This window comes from Diorhabda carinulata, chromosome X, assembly GCF_026250575.1.
Source record: "Diorhabda carinulata isolate Delta chromosome X, icDioCari1.1, whole genome shotgun sequence".
Taxonomy (NCBI): Eukaryota; Metazoa; Arthropoda; class Insecta; order Coleoptera; family Chrysomelidae; genus Diorhabda; species Diorhabda carinulata.
The window spans coordinates 58475486-58501011 of NC_079472.1; the positions used below are offsets into that span (position 1 = coordinate 58475486).

The 25526-nt window shown below is 31.9% G+C and overlaps 1 protein-coding gene across 1 annotated transcript in view; it reads left to right on the forward strand.

Annotated features, from left to right (window-relative positions):
* LOC130900790 (max dimerization protein 1-like) overlaps positions 1–25526 on the forward strand; it is a 302666-nt gene that overhangs the window by 211738 nt on the left and 65402 nt on the right. The window contains exon 4 of the mRNA XM_057811660.1: positions 14086–14200. Within this exon, the coding sequence (XP_057667643.1) occupies positions 14086–14200 (115 nt within the window). The remainder of the gene's footprint in view (positions 1–14085; positions 14201–25526) is intronic.

Sequence of the window (25526 nt, forward strand, 5' to 3'; positions counted from 1 at the left end):
TTATTGTGAAAGAGATTTCTTAGATCCAACGACCTGGATTTATTAGACATACTTAATTTAAGGTGTTGTTGGAACTTTTGGAATTGTGGTTCAAATATAGTTTCTACCATTTACAATTGAGCAGTATAGACGGAGGATTTAAAAACTACAAAAATACTAGACAGGCAAATAAATGATACAAATTATTACTAAACAAGGAAAGAATGAGAAAAAATTACCTACTAATAAGGACGTGACTGAAGTAAACTTTGCCTTTTTTATAACCGATTCGATTAGTTATTGGAGAACTAAATTTCAAAGCAAAAATTATACAAAAATTTATTCAAATGATCCCAATAATTGCCTTCATAACAAATAATAATAATTAATATTCTAAACTTTTAATTTCTCGCTTGTTCTTCATAGCGATAATTATAAATTAGACCAAAAAATAAGAGTGAGGCTACATAAATTCCCATAAAGCTGATAATTAGTAAAATTGTTTAAAATACAATTGAAAATAAAATTTGAATGTTCCCCATCATTTCCGTGTTTGGAAAAATTTTTTATGCAAGGTCAAAGGTAAAAAAATGAGTTTTTCGTGAATATCAGCAAAACGTTACGTTTTATCGTGAATTACCTCAGACAGTAATTGGAGATCATAAAATTATCTACAAAAACTCATTAATACTTTTTTCTTACGAGCCACCGTTTCGGAGATATGACAGTTCAAAAAGTTGTGAAAGTTGTTTCAGATTTACTGTCGTATTTAATAGCGATAATGATTGCAATATAAATACCAAAGCTGCAGACCTACATCCTCGAACTTTACCAACATCTTCGTTGATTGATAATTTATTTAATGAACTTATGACAGCTCCAACCAGTCACAAGAAATTTCTTACAAATACTCACAAGTCTCGGTTCATTTCAATGCTGTGAGAAAATACTGAAAATATATTGGTGAAACCATTAAATACGACAACTTTTTGAATCATTATATCTCAGAAACAGTGGCTTGTAGGAAAAAAGTATCGATACGTTTTTTATAGATAATTTTATGATCTACAATTTTTAACTAAGGTATTTTCATGAAGAAACTCACTATTTTACTGAAAATTGAGAAAAACTCATTTTTTAACCTTTGACCTTGAATAAAATCTTTTACATACACGGAAATGATGGATTCAAATTCTATGTTTAATTCTATTTTAATCAATTTTACTGATTTTACTAGATGGGAATTTATGTAATTTCGAATGTCTAAATGGACCGGATTATTATTTGTATTCTAGTCTAAGAGATAAAAGCGAGTTTTGTACTTCATCGATCAATGGTGAAAATTTTAGTTAATACCATTGTTTGGGTGTTGTTAGGAATAATTTCAAGGGTTGCTAACAGCCTTGAGCGTATAGGGGATGGTGGCTGGTGGTTGAAAATGTGACATGACAAATATCAGCAACTCACATATTAGACACTCAATAGTTCAAGGAAACTATATCCAAATTTATTTACAGCTTGTTCAATACAGAGAGGTCGAAATCGAAATCGAAAAATTTAAAGATACTAATTTTTGCATGCCTACGAGGGCACCAGGTAAGCGATTCAGTCTTCTTGAACTACCAAGTGTCTAATGTGTGGTTTGCTGACAGCTGTCAAGTTTTGGTAGTGACTATACAACAGGCGTGACTACTGCTCCACATTAAGTAAATAATGAAATAGAAGAGAAAAATACGCAAAAACTTAATAGGTCAATTAGCAAAGGAGTAGAATAGAAATGGTGATAAATAAAAAATTAGGTTACACAACAAATGTCAAATTTTGATTATATGAGGGAAAATGTATTAAAGTGTAAAAACCTATGTATTATTATTTCGTATTAACTTCGGGCAAAATGTTAATAAACTAATTGTGTCTTTTGAAGGTTGGGACTAACTGAAAGTCATATGGATTTAATACAATTCTCCGAATAAAGAGAGTTCTCTTGATTTTTAAAACTCATTAACTTTTAATAATTTTCAATCCTATCAGTATTAGGCCTAACCACACATGCATCTCTAAAAATTTACAGAAAACATTTAATATATGGATAACGGTAAGGTTTAGGCTTAAGAAAATATACATGAATTTGCTTTATTTTTTAACCACTTCTAAATGCATTAACATAAAAAAAACCGGGTGGTTCTATTTAAATAAATAAAGAAATTTGATATATACGACGTTAAACTTTGAATACTTTTTATACACAACCTGTATAAAATGAAAAATTTTTCAACGTAGATTCAAATACGGCTGACCTTGCTTAAAGGAACCGAATAGAAACCATGTTCATGTCTTTAATGGTATTCTCGTAAAAAATTATTTATAATGGTCAAATTTTTTACAAAAAAAATAATAACTCAAAAAGTATACATTTTTCGAACAAAGTTTTTAGACAAAAGTATACTAAAATTTCACGTAGATTTCAATATCAATATACAGGATGTTCCACTTAAAATCAAAGTTACAGTTAAACCGGAGGTCGACCATCTTGTAAAATATTCCAGTTGAAAAGATCGTATCCGAAAACCGAATAGTAGAAATTTTCATGATTCTACCATAAGTATTTTACTATATACAGATATTTTTAACTTATCGTGGGACACCCTGTATATTCGTGTATATAACTGTACTTAAACTGTTCATATAAATTATAGTAGTTGTGGCAAAATATTCCGCTTCCAATTTCCATTTGAACTAGAAGAGTGGCCGCCATTTTAACCCGCAAAAACCACCGAATGAAGGACTCTGGTCACATACGACCACATATTAGTAAAGGACCATAAGTTGTATAACATCTTATGTTCGGACAAGCTAGTCGGGTTTAAAGGCAACTCGGTAATGAAACAAAGTAGACCTTGCCATTTGAGATGGAAATGAATGGTCAAGAAAAGAGTGTGAGGCATAGGGCAAGAAACCGCATTACAGTAGCGTTTGTAGGAAAATTGTGATCGACAGTAACCAAATTAGCTATTGCATTGTAATTGAAACAAGATATTACATACAAGAATATTCATATTTATTGCCAAATAAACATTAAATAAAAAAATTGAAATAGGTGGGTTCAAAATTAAATTAGATTGAAAATAAGATGGTTGTCCGAAAATTTATCGACTTATCAAAAAAATAAAACCTTTTTTTTTCAATATCATTTTCATTTTTCAGCATAATTTGTTTCAAAGTCTTTTTTCTACGTCGGTCAAAATGCTTGAAAACAAATACCATCCTGGTTCATTGTTTCACGTTTCTGCGAAAATCCGTTTTGTGTTTATTCGAAATAATGTAGTATTATTATTAGTGATGGAAAGTGATAGTGAAGAAAGTTTAAACTTCACACCAGAAGATGTTGTTGAATCGGCAAATGCAGCAAGAATATAATTCTTTTATGGAGTGGCGTACTAAAAAAGGCATAAACAGCTTCACAGAAAGAGTGTTACTAGCTTACTTTGAAACTAAATTCAAAATGTGGAAGTCTCCAATACTTGACTTATTCAAAACTGAAAGCCATCTTAATAGTAAATAACGACGTATACATCATTAAATACCCGAAACTCATTGCGAATTTAAAAATAATCAGTTGGCTATAAACCCAAAAGATCTTAAACATTTACCCGTGAATAAATTAATAAGTTTCTGTTGCCAGTTCCAAACGATCATTATCTCATGCATGTAAACTTACATAATATTTGTAACATCTTTAAGGTTGCTTTAATATTCGGAATTGCAGGAGCTCTGCGGAAGGAGAAATTACATAAAATGAAGTGTAACGATATTAATAATACCAAAAATGTTTTAATTATCACAGTAACTGATACAAAAACTCATGTTTAACTTCGATTTACTGTTAATGGTGAAATATCTGACAATAGATTAAATTTAGTAAACATTTATAAAAAATATAAAAACCAACGACCCACAAAAAATTACACTGGGCTTACATTTCGACGCTCTTCGGCGTCTCTAATAGTGGATTTCGGTAGTGATCTAATTCAACTAAAGAAGCACGATGGGTGGAAATCCAACACAGTTGTGGAGGGTTAAATAGAAGACTCAATAAAAAACGAAATTGATTCCACAGTGAAAATTTTAACTGGAACAACTAGTTCGACTTGAAGCAACATTGTAAATGCTCACGATCCTACCAACATTCCAATAAGTACTAATACAACCATAGAGGATGTTATTTCTTTAAACTTGTTAAATGTTGCCAATTCAAGTACCAATACCAATGTGACTTCTTCTTCACTTCAAATAAATAATGCCCACATTTGTAGTTTTAATATTACTATTACAAAATCAAAAATTGATAAACGTTTTGTCGAATGTTTTCGTTGTCGAATGAAGAATTTTGTATAAAACTCTTGAGTTATGTAACTCTTTTAACTCGAAGGATTTGCCGTCAAACCGTCTCACTCGTAAAAAAACTATTACTTTACTGACTTGTTGCATAAATAACTATTATATAATTTTTCTAGCGGGACGTTTTTAACCTTTTCAAATATTAGTTGCTGGTTTTCTCATATTTAAAAGTCCTCAGGTTGAGGTCCGAAACTTTTCAGACAATCTTCGTTATTACGCTCGTTCCTTGAATTTTATCAAGGTCATTTAAGTAGATAGAGATCTGTTAATAAATTCATCAACTAGTTAAGTCTACTTACTTGAACATTATAATTCTTTAATTTGGAATATTTATTTAGAAAGTCTCAGCCTTTTCGATTAATATTTCCGTATATCACAATATTTGATATAAAACAGTAATATAGATACGAGGGTTGTTACTTAAGTTTTGAAATAGATAAATAAAAACAAATATTTAAATTGGACGTTTCTTCGGGTGTAGAAACATGCAATTTTTTTCTGCAGAAATAATAAAAATCATTGGTTGCCAAAACAAGGACTGATTGATTCATCTTTTGTTAATTTCTCTGAATATATTTCAAATTGCTGATTGCTGATTGTGCATCGAAGAATCATTCATATTTTAACATGATATTAGATTCAAATCTATACGTTGGATACATAATTTCAACTCATTATATTTGAGTTCTATACAAGTAACTTTCGTTTTCGACATCTGAAATTCATCTGGAGACGATCCTGTGGAAAGCTGTTGAGAAATGGATGCCGCTACGGGTAGCAATCGCATTTCACTTAAACGAAAGGTCAATCGCAACGAACTCTATATCAAAGTCGAAATTGCATCTATTACTTGCAACTCTACTCACAAAGGTACTTCAGACTTGACAAGGATGACTACTAAGAAGATTTATGTTGGTATATTTTCTCTGTAATATGATCAGGATTTAGGTAGTTCAGGTTGACAAGATATGCGTCTCCTTTATATCAGAATATTTTACTCACTTTAAACAAGTATTTAACACCTGAATAAAGGAGGATTTCTTATTAAATACAAAGAGTTTTGAGTTGTGGTAATATTCTGAGATGTTATAATGGCGAACTGAAAAAAAGAAACGACCGCGTTTATTGGGGAAAAGAGTTTCTGTAACCACAACGCTTCTCCATGTCCCCGCGATTGTTGCAGAAATATGGGCCAAACAGCGCAACGTTTTAATATATGACCACATCAGACGTATACACCTTATCTAGCTCCCATAGATAAATATAGAGGAACAAACACGTAATTTGGGAATTAGAGGTTGTTTTTTGTCACTATCAAATAACATTACGTCTTTGTTAAAAGTTTAGTTTCAAGTATGAAAAATCTAAAAGAAAACGATCGAAGTAAAATAATTATGGACAAAATCAAGATCTAAAGAAATCGATTACGGTTAATCAGTTTGTAAGAATGAGAATTGATAGACAAATAATTAACGATATCTGTTGGGATGTTGAAACACGTATTTCGATTGACAGAAAGTCAGGATCAGGCAAAGAAGCAAAAAAAAATTCCAAAATAGAAAAGAGAAGCTTTGGTTAAAGTAGCCCACGAAAAACTGGGAGACAGTTTGCGAAAATTTGGTAAAAAATTTTAAATTCATAAAAAATATGTAAGCAACCTTCTAAAGGAACAAAATAAAGTTCAAAAATCAAGAGAATGGGCACACAAATATTCTAAAAGACTAAAAAACTCTCAGTGACAACGAATTTTCGCCCTCCAGAGGTTTGGAAATCATTATCGATGACAAGTGAAACAGCGAATCATAAGACTTTCATTGTCAGAAAGGCGATGAAGAAAAATCAGAAGTGAATTTCTAAAGAAACAAAAAATCTCAACAATCCTTCTGGCAATTCTGTAACTGTGAAAATATGTAAAAAAGAGATCTAGATTAATGCAGTTCATACAGAAATTTTGTGCTTTGGCCATATATGATAAACTGCTCATTATTCAAAGGACCTTATGGGAGCTTTTGCAAAGGAATGCTCTTGATGCGCCTCAACTGAAGCCAATTGAACGCTTTTGGTAAGTTTGAAATGAAACGTATATTCTGAACGTTGAAACGCAACAAATGAAACCAAAATCAAAACTTAGAACTCTCAGTGAAGACGAATTTTCGCCCGCTAAAAAATCATTATCGATGATAAGGTCATATTTTACTTTTAACGCGATTAAAATGATGAATCATAAGACTTCCATTGTCAGAAAGGCGATGAAGTGTTGCTATATATGTCAAACTGCTCATTGTGCAATGGACATTTTGGGAGCTTTTGCACAGTTGAAAATTCCGTTTATTAAGAGGGGATGTTCTTAATGTGCCTCAATTGAAACCAATTGAACGCTTTTGGCTAAATTCGAAATGAAGCGTATATTCTGAACGTTGGAATGCAACAACACATGAAGAATTAAAAAAGATGATTTTCAGAAAACAACGGCAAACACCAGATCAGTATTTCCCAATTCAATATAACATTTAACAACAAAAATTAGGAAAGCGAGCCGACTGGGTTCTGATTTAGTTGTATAAAATATGTATAATTCTAGTTTGATAACCATTGTTTTATAGAGTAAAGTGTAAATAGTTTAATTAAAACAAATAGTTGGCGCGAATTTTCTATCATAACAACAACATAAGCAAAGCAAGTCGAGCAATAAAATATTGTTTTCACAATAAAGTACCTTTTTTCTAAACCGCACCTCATGACCAAAGTAAATTCACGTGTAGAAAGTTACAAAATTTCCAACATAGTTTACTAATGTTTCACCAAAATTGCTATACGATCATCAAAGTGTAAGTTCAGAATAAATATATGATAGTTTTTGCTAGGCTGGAATGTAATTGATGTCGCAAAAAGTTGATTGGTAACGTTTGAGATTCCTTCATGAGAATTCCGCTATACGTCAAACTTTTTTTATTTGAGCTTTTGATAAAAAAAAATACCACTATAGCTTTCCAGGCCGCTTTGAATTTTAATTTCGACGGGATTATTCAGACGCAAGTGAGAACCTTGCAAACTAATGCAGCAGACACAAGCGTATCGAAAAAAGCTCTTTCATAATTTACGTAAACTATAGCAGCAATAATGTACCTGAAAGTTGTTAATCAATAACAGGCTTCACAAATTAATCGAAGGATTCAGTTTATTATTTCATAATAATACATATTTTGATGTTTTCGTCTTAACCGCATTATTCATATCGAGATATAAGTTGAAGTAGAAACGCTGGAGGTCTTCCATCACGTCTGACGCGAGTTTCGATAACCAAGTTATCGTCTTCAGAGATTCAAAGTTATAGTTATTTAATTGAACTTCCAAAATTTTAGTGACAAATATGATATGAGAGACTTAATGCCAAAATTTGAGTGATTGAAAAGTTGATTTTTGTTGGTGGAAATGTATGTATGTTTTTGTTGCGTTTCGATTTATTTCGAAGAATATTAAATAATTTTTAATCATAAATGAGCGTGTTCACCAGCTCCTCCACACGCACTCCAATATAGAAACTCAAATTCTCCTTAATCATTTATCGTATCGATTCCGAAGAAAAAAATTTCTCATTTATAAATAAATTGAAATTTCGGAATTCAGGTATTATGTAGATTGTTCTGCGGATTGCTATAAACCGCATCTGGATTTAGGTGTATAATGCAAATTTTTTATACAGGTTGTACATATACAATTATTTTTTGTCGGTAAAATTGAAAAAATAATTCAAAATTAGATTTATGTCTATTAAATGCCAGAAGTTCTAGAAATTACGACGTATGATTGTCCCCAAACAATCACCATGTAAACTTGAGTTTATTTTCTGCAACATTCCTTAGCTTAAGGCGAGGAAATTATATTTAAAACTTTTTGTTAAACACTCGTATCAGGTTTATTAGCGTAGAAATGTTGAAAAAGCATTAAACTATCTCACACTCGATGAAAAACTTCTCTTGATGAATGTAGCGAAATTTGGAAAATTTCATTTACTCCTAGCTATAACTTTTGAAAGCCGAATCAAAGGACTGGTGACTGGAGTTGCCTCAAAATGATTGTTCATCTAACTGAAACTTTCAATAAAGACGTTCCTTTTATGTTCTTATCTCAGATATCTTTTGTAACATTGATAAACATTAATCAATACTCTATACAAAAGATGTGAATCTACAAGAAATGATTTGTTTTGAAAATATCTTGTCTAAGTAAGCGATCTAGGTCTGTAACTTGAACAAAATTTTTATATAAACCCCTGTGAGGTTGCAAACGTGTTCTCTTAACTCTAGACCTCAATATTACTTGTTATGAAAGGTATTATCCAATAAATTATAAATAATTTTGTATACAAGTAGGGAACCATAATTCCACATCAGAAGCTACTTGTTTGTGAGGGAATCGCTGGTGGTTAATTATTATGAGATAACTCATGAAATTTTATCACAGAATAGCATATTTTATCCGCACAAACATTTGAATATATATTTCAACAATGTTAAGTCTTTGCACTGTAAAATTGGATACCTTCATGTTAAATCTATACCAGTTTCTTAAAGACTATCTATAAACTTGAGGTACCTGGCTAAAGAATATTATAATATTCTCTTGTTTTCTTCTTCTTTGATTTTATCCTACACAGTATGTATTTCACGATATAAATCTATACATAAAGATGAATTGCCATAGAAAGTCTTTTTCAGAAATGTTTTTAATCTTCGCAGTTGCACACTCTCAAATAGATTTGTCAAACACACTGTCGATTAATATTTCTTCTAAACACTTCGAACATTTACATTGCTTGACAAACAAACTTGCACGCTTTCCAAAAATTTGGCCTTCTCAAAGTCTATCAATAAACTTGATAATTGTTTGAGTTTTTCCTGCACATAATGTATTTCGCAATATAGATCTATACATAAAGACGAATTGCAATAGAAATTGGCTGGGTGAAAGATGTCGAGGATGTTCTTCCGGGACAGTTGGTTCTCTTCAAATCAGTCGACACCGTTGTGAATCAGGATGACGTAGTCAACTATCCCACATAAATTCACTGGAATTGCCTGTATTACCACCTCACAATTTACAGTTGTCATCATGCTGCGTAACAACAGATTGTGAAAAAGGTGATGAATAACTTCATTGCGGCAATCATCCCGATGATTACAACGGGTTTACCATTCGATTTTAACCGCTTACAATTTCCGGTATGTCTGGCCGTTGCAATAACAATAAATAAATCGAAAGGCCAATCATAGGAAATTTGCGAAATCAACTGGGAGTTTCAGTATTTCAGTTTTGTAAGTAAGCAACATCATGTGTAATTAATCCAAAAAAAAATAATAATAATAAAACTTCATTTATACCCAGAGTTTTATATTTGTTTTAATAAAAAAAAGGATTCCTTTTGTTCGCTTAAATTTTATTTTATACAAAAGTTTAGGTCCTTTAATTATGGATTGAGGCAGTACTAAGTCTGCTGGGTCAGCTAGTTTCTTATATTTTTGTTTAACTCATCTCCCATTTATTATCTTTCAATTTTATAATCAAATTCAATCGGTATGTTCGTGAAAAATTTACATAGCAATTTCCATCAGTTAAACATCGTTGCATGTAGTGCTCATGTTTTCAAATTTAAATGTAAATTTGATACATCAAATTCTGTTAACCTGTTAAATTTATAACATATTTGTTGACAAACGCGCATTGATTGTATCTGAAATTGCCGTTGAGTCATGTAAATGTACCGTAATGTGTTTCATATGAAATCAGGAAAACTGTATTTAACTGAAACAAATTATTCGGTAACGGTCAAAATATATGTTTATGGGTGGAAATCCTTCACAAGTTAGGTATCAATTTCTTTTCCACCATACAGAACCCAAAATTCTTTTGGTGAGGGATACATACATTTTGAATACGAATGAAGAATTTTTTGTACAATAAATTGTTACTGGAACTGTGTTATTGGAATAGAGGTGGTAACATCTAAATGAAGTTTTAAAATTCAATTTTCATTTCTATAGAATACAATGCGTCTGATTTTGAATTGAATTATGGTATTTTTCAGAATTTCTCACTTACTCTTATATATTGAGGATAGTCTTGTATCCATAGGTTTGTTCTTCGTAGCTGCACTGGAACTGTAATGAACTGGACCAGTACAGAATGCATTGCAGTGCAGAAAGCAATGGAGCATTTGTTGATTGTTCTATTTAAGGTGGAACTGGCTGAACTGACTCTAGACCGATTTCAAGATGTACAGTGAACTAGTTCTCTTGCACTGCTACTAAGAACAGCGACATTAGCGCTGGTTCTGCTACAAAGAACTTCGGAGTTTATATATATTGTTACTACAAGTAAATAAATATTTACGAAATAGTCCATCAAATAAAATTTAAACCTTTTCTAGCTTTTTAATTTTTTGAAAATATAAAATAATACAGATAATTTTTATATAACCATGTAATTGTTACTAAAAAGTCAAAGTTGTTCAAAACGTCATGGAAGTTACCGAATAAGTACAATCTCCTTCTAAATTAAACAACATTAAACCGAATCCGATACAATAATATTAATGGATTCATCCGACGATGAACTTCTCGAAGCCATTTTGAAGGCTGCAAATGAAGCTAATTCTGAGCTGTTACCTGCCAAATTCAGACTAAGGTATGAGAAGCAATATAACCATTTTGTTACACGGTGTAAGGAGAAAGAGACGAAAACTTATAAGGAACAGGTATTTCTGGCGTATTTTACAGACCTAAGTAAGGTTTTGAGATCTAATACATTACGGTTCCGCTTTTCGATGGTAAAAAGTTTAGTAAAAATAAAACAAAATTTGGATATAGGAAACTTTCCATACTATTTGTTGAATACTTTTTATTCCAAACACACTGTAATTTTTTTGATTCGAAATATTTAGTTTTTCACCTCATTTTGACTGGTAGCCCAATTTTTAATCGGGAATTTGGGCTTTTTCAAAAAATCGGTAGGCTTTCTATTTAATGAAATCTCCATTTTTTAATGTTTGGAAAAATATACTTTGCTTTAGTGAATTTAAGTGTAAAATTATAGTAAACAGCTAAAAATTATCCATAGAGATTAATTAAAATATTTTTGTATTGGAATTTTCTTCGTTTTTTTTTGCGTTTCCTGAAAAAATTCACCACAATAATGTTTATTTTTTTCATCCATTAGAAAGTAGGTATTCCAATGAACAATAAGCACAACGACATTTTTTGAAAAAACCGATATTTCAACGAGAGAATTATCGATTAAAAATAAGGGTGTTTTTGTGATATTGACCCAAATAATATTTTCACTGAATAAATACAGTGTGTTTTGTACATAAAATGTGAGTTGTCATCTAATTTTGTAAAGGAAAATCTTTTTTTCAAATAAGAATAAAAATTTTGTTATTTGAATTTTCAAATTACATGATTAAAGTGTAGAACTTTTTAGTAGCTACATAGTAGCCATTTAATTTTTTTCTATAGGACCTGCATTATGTTCTGTAGCAGTCGGTTTTTGCGTAAGATGTGTCCTAAATAATTGTCAACATCTTTCTTTTGCGACCAATGCGTCTTAGTACTTCGTCGTTGGTGATTTTTTCAGTCCAAAGTATCTTCAGGATGCGTCTGTAGAGCCACATCACAAGTTTTTTTATCATTTGAGCTTTCAAGGTCCAAGATCATTCTTCTTTAAATAACCCGTATGATAACTCAATTATCGAGGGTAAATGGATGTGAACTGTCTTCATTTTCTCTAAATAAATAATTGTATCCTAGTGATTTCCAAAAACAATATTTTTGATCAACCGCATTAGTTACGTCCAGATTTTTTGTCCCATATATTTTGAAAATTCTTGTGTATGCTGTCATCTTATAATGAATCAAATTTGTTTATTGTTTATAGCGGTTTACTTCAGAGTAAATTCCACCGAATTTCTAAATTGAAAAGCTTATCTTTAGAGATTTGCTGACAAAAGATAGTTTCAGCTTTATTTTGTATAAGGATTGCGACGACGACGGCGCCAGATTTCAAGAAAACAAACATTAAACAGAATAAACTTTTGTATAGAAATCCTTTTACCCCAGTGTCCTATACAGTCTTATACGGTGGAGATCTTCCATTTAAAGTAAACATCAAGAACGCGACATCATAAAAACAACATATACGTGAAAGATGTAGAGAAGTCGAGTGAAATGAATACATTACTTCTTATTAGGTACATATAAATAAATAGACAAATCCTGAAAATGTGATTCACACATTCAACTCACTCCGCTTGAAAGCTGAAAATATAAAGAAAAAAACATTAGGTACAAAACGTTATATCCAGATGTTAATAGAGGGAAAAATCTAACAGTGTTTAGCGATGAAAAAGCAGAATCAAACCATAACATATACGGTCTAGATTTTGCAACTTACGCAGATAGGTTTTGGTCTTCACTGAAGTGGCATATGTTTTATTCCACTTCAACTCATCAGTGGCTTTCCTCAAACTTATGCTGCGAGCTGTTTGTCTGTGAAGCTATCACAATGACATAATATTTGCTATGCAGTTTCTTTCTCTGTTCAACGGAACCTATACAAAAACTCCTCTGTCAATTCTAGCAATTTTTAATTTTTATTGTCCTCACAATGCCACGATAACACAAAAATTTTAACACTTTCACTGTCTTTACTAATCATTTTTGCTTTGAAGTTTTATGATGGGTAATGTAAATTGTTTGCTTGCCTTTGACCTGTTTAATTCCTTCGCCACGGCTCTAAAGTTGTATTCTATTCTTAGTAGCTATTTTTGTTACGCCGCAGGAGGCTTCCGGTCCAAAGAAGGGTATCAATGAAGCTGACGCGGCCATAAAATCAACCTTTTGATCTTCGTGCTCCAGTACTTAGACCACTGTCATCGAAGTTTGGTTAGGTTTGAAACACACAAAAAATCCAGTTTTAACATCAACGCGAAAAACCCAAGTTGTATTCTACCAGAAGAGGAAGACACCAGAAGACTGCACTGTATGTATCTAGAATGTGTGGATACATTACCTTGACCCATCGTAAGGAGCTTTACTACAGCATGTAGCAGCTCTAAAAGAGAAGTAGAACAAAAAATATGGAAGATGTTATAGAGGAAGGATTGAAGAGGAAGAATGTGGACACAAACCATCATCCAACTGAGACAGTTGACGGAAGATTATGTCAAGCAACCAAATGAAGATACAGATCAAGGGAAGAAGAGATCCCGCTAATCAGAGAGTTGAGAAGATCTGGAGTAGAGATATCTTTGACAATTATATTAACTTTCCAAGATAGTTCTTAATCGTAATAAGTCTTTTAGAGGCTGCGAAAAACACAACACACAAGGCCAGATCTCAAGCTGTTGACACCGTCGGAAGAGATATGGGGGGCGATTGGGAGCTCTTCCCGAAAGGCATTTTTTCGCGGGGATACAATTATGTGTGTGTAGGATGATATTCAAAAACTATGAATATACTATAAACTATATCCCGAATAGTACTATTGAAATGTCAAGACCGGTCAAATTGCACTTTAATATACCAATAAAATATGAACTTTGTTTCATTTTGATAAGCAAATTCAATTACAACTTTTTCACTGTGACTTCTCTTCTATGGTGGCTTGAGAGTTTGTAAATACTGTAAAGTAACAAGTTGTTTTTATTTTCAGACGGGCACATCTGCGAAACTGCTTAGAGAAACTTAAAGATATTGTGCCTCTGGGGCCCGAAGCATCTAGGCATACTACATTAGGACTTTTAACAAAGGCAAAGAGGTTTATAAAAGTAAGTTCTCATACATTTTTTAGTAAAAGAATTTGCGTTAACAAACTAAAATTAAGAAATACAGTTATCCATACACAATTATATTAAAAAAAGGAAATAGTTCTGGCATAGTATTTACCATGTTTTGTGTAGCAGAGTTTTCTTACTGGGATTGTGGCAAAATTAAATACTTAGGTCTACCAACTGTAATATATTTCTGAGGTTTCGAAGACTTGTGTATAGATCGTCTGGAAATTAATTAGTTAAGAATTTCGGCGTTTTAAATTTCGTTGATTTTCAAACAATAACATTGATATGTATATCAAATATGAAATTTAAAACGCAGCAATTCTCAACTAATTAATTTCCAGACGTTGAGTGCGAATGAATTCGAAAGACTCGATAATATATTAGAGTTAGTACACTTTGTTGTTTAATTTTGTCACAATACCACTACGGAAAAACTCTTATTCATCAAGTTTGTAAATGTGTAATGAGTGTGGTAAAATCATCATAATAAAATGATAATTTATTCACGATAATATATACAGAAAGGTTCAAAAACTAACGTATTTATGAAATGTGTAAGTAAAAAAATGAAAATAAATATTTGGGAACATGGAATAAACTAGAATATGGATGAAAAATGTTGTGGGTCAGAAGCAAATTTATAATCAAGCGACTTGAATCAGAAAATGCGAATCAATGGATTTTTTCACCATTTTGGACGAAAAAGAACTAACAACTATCTCCGTTCTATTTATATTGGCTTAAATGTACTAATTGTACAGAACAAAGAAAAAATCGAACCAAATAATTGGATTATAACTGAATGTGGAATAAATGGAAGGAGAAATTTGATGAGTGTCATGGATGTCAGTCTGAATGGTTTTTATTTATGAATTTAGTATGGAAATTGTTGCAGAAAAATTCGTTCAACTGTTTTACGATTTCTTTAAAACACTTTCTAAAAATAGTTTACTGAAGAGTGAAGAGGTGCTGGAAGATACAAATGGATATTCTACTTAATATCTGAGACAATTTTTTTGGAAGTATTACAAACCCCATACAAACTGATTGTAATTTTGTTCATAAAAACTATATTTTTCTAGAATAAAGTAACATTTTCATTACAAAGTCATTCTTCCATCAAATCTCGTACTGGTTCTCTAAGTACTAATATTGTTCTTACTTCTTCTTCTTCTCTCTTCGCTCTTGGTAGTTCGCGACCAGATTGACTGTTTGGCTGGCATCACCAGTATCGATTTTGTGTTTGACGGTTCATGTTCTACCAATCTTCCCTCCTTTTGGTACGAATAGGTCTCGATGCTGCGATAGAAACTTCTTCATTTTCCATTTCTCAGCTCAATTCAAGGATCGATCTGTTACTGATATCAACTGTACTCAGGATCCAACACTGGTTTCCTTTTTGATAGTAATCCAGTAATCGTTTACGTTTATTATACTTACTGGGATGTCTTTCGCCAACGTAACGTAATTATCTAATTTTTAATATTTGATGTAATTTATTTAATCACACCGTTTACTTCACTATCCCGTTGTGTTTAGGATGATATCAGATTACTTACGGACTGATAAACAAGCGCCTATTATTACAAAAAGGATTTTTCGATAATTCAATTCTAGAAAGTAAAGAAGCAAAAAGGCTTTTCTAGAAGTTAGTTCTGTGAATACGGAAATTACATACTGTGAGTAAGTTATGAAAAGATATGCCGTTCTTGGAAATTTATACTGAGCGCCGTGCACCAAACAGATCCTTTCACAAAATCTATCAGGACTGGCTTCACGGTTCATGTTGTGGAAGAGTTCGTTATAGTAATTTTCCTCACAACTGCGCAAAAATCATTTCTTCTCTATTATTTCGTAGAAATATTACTTATTTTATGAACAAAATAATCATTAAACCGTTTCATTCGTCAACTTTGAAAAAGCGAGACTTTTTTACGACATTGTGTTTTCACTTCTAGCAAAGTTTCACTAACTTATTAACAAAGAAAATATTTAAGGGCTATGAAAAAGTTTTTCGCTCGTCAAAGAACTCGAGGAAAATTTAGAAATAACAAAACTTCTGATACATTATTTCAAGTGATTGCGGTGAAAGTTTTTCCAATAATTCGTAATTTCACAAGGAATGTCTGATGTTCGAAACTTGTTGTTCGGAAGAAATAGTAAAAAGAAATGTCTTGTCTGATTTAAATTAAAATGTATTTCTAAAACTTAAGGAAACTGAAAAACACTTACCGAACATCATATTTGTGATATTGGTTAACAAATGTCACACTCCTTCTAGATATTAACAAATCCACAAAAATTGTGACAGATTAATAAATTATCATCGAGATAAACTATAAGCAAGAGTTCTTGAGATGCTGGGCTCCAGCTGTCATAACACCTTTGCGGTGGACAACCTAGTAGTATCTGTATGTTTGGTTTTTGGTTTGTTGTCCATTTCGCCCTTGAATCTTCTACGGCTTTTCACTTAATTTTGGTACTCCAATGGAATTGAATTTCATTGTTATATTCAGTTGTCGTCCACAGTTTACATTCAATCGGAACTTTAGGCTTTCGATAGAACCTAAACAATAGAATGAGAAGTGCCCCAAGGCTCCCTACTAGGCCCTATTTTGTTAAAAAACGACATCGCCTATCTAGATATCAGTGGTAAAAGCCTTTTTTATTAAATAACACCACCATTGATGTCGTTGAATCTTTTAAATTCTTATGGCTTGTTGTGGAGGACAATTACTTGAAATGGGCGTTACATATTGTCCCCTTATCCAAAACATTAATTTTCTCCTATTTTGCGCTGAGATCAGTTTCCAAAGAACTGAACTTATCCGCCTTCTTATTCTATTTTGAGCGATCTTTCAAACTACAAAAGAAAGCTGCTGGGCCTCTTTAAAACATTAAAAATTCTTAAAATTTCAGATGTTGCATGGCTATTCACTTAGGAGCGCGGAGCACGATCTACTCCAAGTTCAGAATTAGTTAAGGGCTCAATACTTCACAATACAAAAAAATGCACTATTATATGCCGTTTGAAATCAAATTTATATAATCTTTTCCAGCATTCCGCAATAATTTGAGGGCATATTTACTGGAAAGTACCTTCTACACTATAAATGACCTGTATTCTAATAATAATATTCAATATATTGGTTTAATTTTGCTATGGAGCTTAATTCCCAGACCTATATGCAAACAGACAAGAAGATGATTTTTTCAAACATTTTTTATGTCATATTTTAAAATTTTTCAACACAAAATAATGATTTTAATCATTTAGAAATATTCACATAGTTATGGACATTAATAGGTTAAAATTTACACGTCGATTTTTTTTTTCAAAAATCATTCTGTATCACTGGAATAATTTACTTTCATACAAACTGAATTCTATTGAAAACTTTCGTTAATCGGTCAACTTCTCTTTATAGCGTAACGTGTTTTCAGCTGGATTACTCACGTTCTAAATAGATCAAAACCTCCATCAGCATTTCATGTAATTAGGATTCAACAATCAATCTGAGACACGCAGCATATACATAAATCATGCTTGCAGTCTAATTTGACCGATGGGATGTACTAAGCTCGAGTTCAACACTAATACCCATCAGAGTATCAGTGCCAGTACATATCGCCTCTCAATCACCCCTTTTCATGGAATTTCGAAATGAAGCACCATCGATGTAGATACGGTGAACCGTTTATTGGAGAGATGATATTTGAAATGGCAATGAAAAGCTATTCATTTTGTATTTGTGTTTATAAAAAAAATTATTTTACAATCATCACATGAGTACGAGCTTTTCTATGACCAAACATAATCTACCTTTGCATTTGAAAAGTTGAGTTGCAGCTTGGAAGAAAGAATTTCCTTATATTCATTCAGATGCTAGGCAAACCCTTTTTCAAATAAATATTTGAACAATATTAATTTTATCTCGTACTTTTGTCCGACTTTCTATTCAATTCAGACCCAAGCTTACAACGTTGGAATTGATTAAGCTCGAAACCACCCCTGAATTGGTTAGTAGCTTTAGTACACTTTGTGTGTTTCTGAATTTGAATCTGAATAGAAAATTTTTAATTCTGTTTTTATCCAAGTTAACATCGTTTATGTTTTGAAGACGGCATTAAAGTAGAAGTACCAAGTGAAGAAGAAGTAAAATCCATAATTGCAGAACAAAAAAAAAACAAGAAACCAGGGGAAAGTGAAATTACAGCAGAAATGTTGGAATACGGAGGAGAAAAGTTATACGAATTAATCCAAATAATATGGGAAGAAGAGAGCATGCCCCAAGAATGGAGGAAAGCACGTCCAATTCCAAAAAAAGGTGATAAACTGCTTTGCGAAAACTATAGGGGAATTGCATTGCTAGATACCTGCTATAAAGTGCTAACGAAAATAATAAAGAACAAGAATGTGCCGAGAAAATACTAGTTGAATATCAAGCGGGATTTAGAGCTAAAAGGTCAACATCGGACCAGATTTCCTCCCTAACATATTTACAAACCACTTGGTATGAATACAAGATACCACTTTATTCCTTATTCATAGATTATAAGCAGGCACATGACAAAATAAATAGGAACAAAATGTACGCGGCAATAAGCAAATTAGGAACACCGGCAAAAATAATCAGATTAGTTAGACTAACTTTAGATAAAACAAAAAATGAAGTGATATGGAAAGGGTATAAATCTGAAGAATTTCATGTCAACAAAGGACTCCAACAAGGTGACCCGCTCTCCACTGTATTATTTAATATGGTTTTGGAAGTAATTAACCAAAATTCTAAATTAAAAAGCGATTGGACAATCTACAATAACGAATACCAATGTCTAGCTTTCGCAGAAGACGTAGCATTGATAGCAAAATCCAAGAAGCACTTAAAGAAGGCAGTAATAAAATTGGAAGAGGAAGCCAAAAATAAATCAAGAGAAGACAAAATATATGATCATTGATTACTTGTCTTTTAGGATAACCAGACACAAAGAGTACAATTTCGAAAGAGTTTCCAACTTTGTGTATCTAGGAGTAGTAATAGAACACAAGGGAGTAGAAGAATTAGAACTGATAGCCAGTATTAAATCACTGATGAAATCAAAAAAACAAAAATAAGAATATCTAAAACAGTAGTAAGACCCACCGCAAAATATGCATGTGAGATATGGATATTAAAAAAAGCAGATGAAGCCATGTTGGAAAGATGGGAGAGGAAGATACTAAGAGGAGACAAAGAAGACCAATAGGGAGAAAGGGAAAGGAAGAGATGGAAGAACTAAAAAATAATAATGTTCAGAATTGGAGAGAAAAAACAGGAAGGGATGGAGAAATATTGTGTGGAAAATGCAAAATAGACGACTTTGATATATAATATATAAAACTATTTAAGATTGCAATTCTTGACCTATGCTTACACGGCCTGTAGAGTATATTAATAAATAAATGTTTTGAAATCTTCCAGACTAGGTAAGCTGTTTTAAAAACCACATGAATTTTTTTCACAATTAGACCTGACTTGTGCGATGGGCTGAAAGACGGCGGATAGACGCTTTTGATTGGTGATATAGCATACTAAGAATATGTACCACGAGTACTGAAAGACCAAATGTGCCTGTGCCAGAACAAGTTGATTAGCCACAGATTATTTAACTTTTTCGATGTAATAACAACTAATAAACTAACGTGAAACAGAAAACGTCTAGACTATAATGAAAATGTTTTTTTCTACGTTCGTTATAATATTCATGTTTTTTTTTCTCATTCATAAAGAATGTAATTGCTTAATTGGTCCAAAAAGTACCGTAACGGTTTATATTTTCACGATTTTTTGTTAAGAGAAGTGCCGTAACGTGTAATCTTTTAACGCAAGTTTAAAATTGTTTTATCAAAATAGTGGGTTGCGTACGCTTTCCTTCTCACGTCAATTCGTTTCTCCGATAAACTGTCACACTTTTATTTCTTGATATTCGTTCAGGAGAATCCGTTTTGCGTCTAAATAAAAGGAGTATTAGTATTGGCGATGGAAAGTGATAGTGAAGAAAGTTTAAACTGCACACCAGAAGATTTTGTTGAATCGGCAACTGCAACGACTGAGACATCCAGGGAACAGTATTTAAAGGAATATAATTCTTTTATGGTGTGGCGTACTTAAAAAGGCATAAACAGCTTCATAAAAAGAGTGTTACTAGCTTACGTTGAAACTAAATCCAAAGTGTGGAAGTCCTCAACACTTTGGTCGATTTATTCAAAACTGAAAGCCACCTTAATAGTAAATAACGACGTAGACATAAGTGAATACTCGAAACTCATTGCGAATTTAAAAATAAATCAGTTGGCTATAAACCCAAAAGATCTAAAACATTTGCCCGTGAATAAATTAATAAGTTTCTGTTACAAGCTCCAAACGATCATTATCTCATGCATAAGGCATGGCAGCAAAATTTTTAATGTTATTTGTAGCATTTTTCAATACATGTATTGAAATGCTTCTTTTTCTCATATTATATATGGTCTCGAACGATAAAGAGAATACGCGAATACAATATGAACCTGGCTGGCTGCCGAAAGGCACAAGGCTAAATTTAAAAAGACTGAAGAAGTAGACAATATGATTTTTTGAGGTTATATTAGCTCGTTGAGGGACACTTGCATCATTAGATGGCAATAGCCGTTTAAAACAAAACGGTCGTTTTTTAACAATAAGGCTATAGCGGCACAAATATTATTTACTGGCGTACGAGTAGAATCCCAGTGTCTTGTTTTGGAAATAATTTCCCAAGTTTCATGTAACACTCCCAAAAATACTTTTATGCGCACAAAAATTGCTGATTTGAATCATTTACGTTTTTAAATTTTTTCTGTTATAGTCGCCATCGCTCTTTACTTAGTTTCTAGACTCCGCTGGTGCGTGTGAAAAAAGTAAAACTATACTACGAATATTCTAAAAATTACAAAATATTACAAAATTACTGTCCTTCAATGTGTGAATACTTATTTAGTTCTTATTAGGTATCTAATATACTTACAAAATATTTATTGTTATTCGTTATTACAAAATAAAAAAAAATTGTAGGATTTTTCAACTTTTCAGCATACATGTTTATATATTTTGTGTGATATTGTTTAATTGACTTTTTTATTTAAAAAATACGTTTTTTTGAAAAATTTAGTACGTGGTCGTTGGAAACGTAGTGTACACAACTCGTTTAAAAGTGTATTTTTCACTTTTTACGTTTCAGTATTCGCCGTTACGCTGCTCGTCCGAAAAATTAACTAATAAGAAGTGTATCACTTTCGAAACTCGTTATATTCGCAACATATATAAATAAACATGTCGATACTAGGAAGTAACAAGATATTTTTAATTAAAACCCTATTGATAGGTACTATTCGTTCGAATATTTATTTAATTATAGACTGCGGTTTACTTAATGAAATGGATGTCGATTCGTTACGGAATGCTTTTCCTCCCATTCTCATTACTATTCGCCTCCCTTTGCGATAAGCTCGCTAGCGTTTATTAATTGCAGTTATTCTTCTGAGCCTGCAATCACCATTTTTAATTGAGATTCATTATTTTTACTCCCGTTGAATTCGCAACATTGTTAGATTCCGCGTGCATACGAATCGATATGCAATTTTCCCAGTTTTTGATTCAATTCTAACCAATGATTACAAACACTTCATATCATTATATCACTTTTAACTTGATTGCAGCTAGTTTTCCAATTTACTCTAAAATCATCGATGGCGGTAAAAGAAAAATTGCGTTTATGAAAAGAAAATGATATTGAAATGTCTTTTAGTTTTTCAGCAGTACCTACTAATAAAGGTACCCTCAATTAGAACCGATCATAACGTATTGTTAGACTGTGAGAGCAAAAAACATCCAAGGGCGTCACTAATGGGGGGCAGGGAGAGGGCAGTTGCCCCCCTAGAGATTAAATGTAGCTAGACGCAAAGCAAATAAAGGTTTAATATATATTGTAGAAAGTATTGAAATATTCAGATTCAGACTATATCAGATTTGCAAAAACGCAAGGCATACAAGTGTATGTGCATTGCATTTCTTTCTACGACAGCCGTTCACCAGCATTCACGTTAGTTTTGTATAATTTGTGTCTAATCTGTAGATCTGGACGTGGTCAAAGCCTCGGAACACGTTGGAAGAATTTCACTTTTAATTAAAAACCACCGTGAAAATCCGGAAAAAGTTACAGACGAAATTATAAAGGAAGATGTTGTTGCTGGAGGAGGACATCACATCAATGCCGCGTATTACGGGGAAACAACGTTATAGAAGCAATCATCCAGCAGAAAGCCCTTCAGAATACTGGAAGAGGTCTTTAGTAATTCAATTATTACCTGACTTGAGGTACGTTTTGCTGAAGAAAACACACCATCATTCACATTATCTAGGTAACACCCAGCGCAGATGCAAAAGATGACAACTGAAAATCTGAATCTATTGCTCAATTTCATAATTTACCGAACATAAAGAATGAAATTGAACTTTGACACTAATTGTGGCATAATAGGCTTAATCTAATAAATCTAACAGTTGTTGATATCCTTAAAGAAACAAATTCCTTCTTTCCCGAAACGGAAAAGGCATTAAAAATTTTGATCGCTTTACCAAGCACGACCTGTACAGTAGGGTCATCCTTTAACAGCGTCAGAAGACTTAAAACATGGCTAAAAAGCACCATATCAGAAGGTCGCATTATTGGTCTGGCCAAAATGAGTGTACACAAAGGTATAATAAATAAAAACCCGAATAATTTTAATGATAAAGTGGTTGAAAGTTTTGCAAAAAATCCTGGCAGGTTATGTTTCAATTGAATATTATTTTTGTTAAAATAAATTGTAATAAGCTGGTTGGAAACTTCACAATATTTTAAATCATTTTGAAGCTAATCACATTAGCTTCGATATTTTATTATGAAAAATACAATTTCGTGTCCGGTTTATTTACCATTGACTTACGATTACAAAAGTTTGGATCGATAGTATTGTCTTTGTGATCTTTATAATTCGAAAAATAATTTTTAAATTCAAATATAGTTTGCGATAGATTTAAAATTATTTTTTCATATCATTCAATATCTTAAGTTCATCTAAATTTGAAAGTGTTTTTGCTTATAACTTGCAATAGAAAGTTTAATTTCAAATTTTCTGATTTTTCTTATCAACATTAGCTTTAGAAGTACAAATTGGACTTAAAATATTCTTCACTTTCTAGATCATCTTACCCAATTATCCCCTAAAGTTTTTTCCCTAATTTCCCCTTTCATTAAAGTTGTGTTGAAAGTAATTCTTTTATAATTGATGGTTTTTAACTTATAACGTCAAACAAAAAGTTTTTGATAAAATAAGAAATAGGCAACTCCAGTAAATTAGTTTTTAAAGAAGTTTAATTAAAGTTTGAAAAAGTCCTTTTATTAATAATTAGCAAAAAATGACACGGAACCTTAGATTTCTAAAGAGAATGTTTTGAAGTTGAAGAATTATATCTTCAATTTTCAAAATGATTATGAAGATAAAATCGTTGAAAATATATACATTCGTTGTTTTAAAAAGTTTTTATGTTTTTAATTATACCCTTATTCCACTCATTTTTGCACTAAAAAATACTTACGCTGAAAATCCCACAGTCCACAGCATAATCCGCTCGAATAGTATTTTGAGTTTCCAAGATTATAATTTTATTGACAATTCATAAAAAAAAACATAACTGACAAATACTACGTTGATTTGTCAATATAAAATGTCAAATTCGAGGAAAGAGGACTGTATTTGTTGTATGAAAGAGCTCCAGTCCACTTGTCCATTTGACCTAACCTAAAACCTTTGACTGAGTGAACTTTTGTTGCTTAAGATGGAACACTATGGAATCCGAGGTAAAGAGCTGGATTTATTCGAATCTTATTTAGAAAATCACCGGCAGTACCTAAGCTACAACACCTGTGAATCTAGTTATTAGTGAACGATGGAGTCTTTCAGGGTTCAGTATTAGAACTATTATTATTTCTGCTATATATAAACGATTTACCAGCGTCTGTCGATCAATTTTAATTACCGATGCCACATTCCTAACAGAAAAGAATGTAAACGTCAGCATCGATAACCTAAAGGTGAAAAATCTTGATTTGATTCGAGAAATCTGAAATTAATAGAAGCAAAAACTAAGAAAATTTAGCTCTGCAAAACGAGGTTCTGAAATCTCAGAAATTGTTAGGAATCACATTAGCACATTAAATCTCGGTATTATCAATAATTCAAGAAGTCGAAAACATTGCCGCGAACCTTTCACGGAATATGGAAACCTGCCATTTCCTTGCATGTATACAGGGTGTCCCACGACGAATTAAAACTATCTGTATATGGCAAAATACTTTCTTCATTTTTTATTAATAGAACCATCCGGTTTTTTCTATTTTAATGAATTAAGGGTTAGTAAAAAATTAGGCAAATTCATGCATGACACTTTTTTAACTGTCATTAGTCAATTGTTGATACTTTCGACAATCGTTGGCTCGATCTCAATTTAATAACGAATACATAAAACTAGACAACACCTGCAAAATTTATGGAAAACTTTCAATATCTGGATAACGGTAAGGCTTAGGTATTGTAAATTTACATGAATTTGCCTCATTTTTTATCCCTGAATACATTGGAAAAGAAAAAATCGGGTGGTTTTATTTAAAAAAATAAAGAAATTTGATATTTCTGAAGTTAAACTTTAAACATTTTTTATTCACACCCTGTAAAAAATTAAAACTTTTTCAACATAGATGCAAATAAGTCTGACCTTTCTAAAAGCAACTGAATAGAAACCATTTTCATATCTTTAAGATTATACTCTTAAAAAAATAATTTATAAGGGTCAAATTTTTTACAAAAAAATTAATAACTCGAAAAGTATGAGTTTTTCGAACAAAGTTTTCAAACAATGTATACTAAAATTTCACCTAGATTTTAAAAATGTATTAATATACAGGGCGTTTTATTTAAAATAACAAAGTTACAGTCGAATTACGGTAGAACCGGCCATCTTTGAAAATATTTTAGTTAAAAAGATCGTATCCGAAAACCCAAACGTAGAAAGTTTCACTATTTTACTATAAGTATTTTGCCATATACAGATAGTTTTAACTCGTCGTGGGACACTCTGTATATTTGAAACACTTCGACACCGCGATCTTAGCATACCATGTGTGGAATTTCGATTGACCAATTATATCATTTGAAAGGTCAGAAATTGGTCATGAAAGGTAAGTTGGGCTTTTTAATTGGTCAGCGCTAGAAAATTTT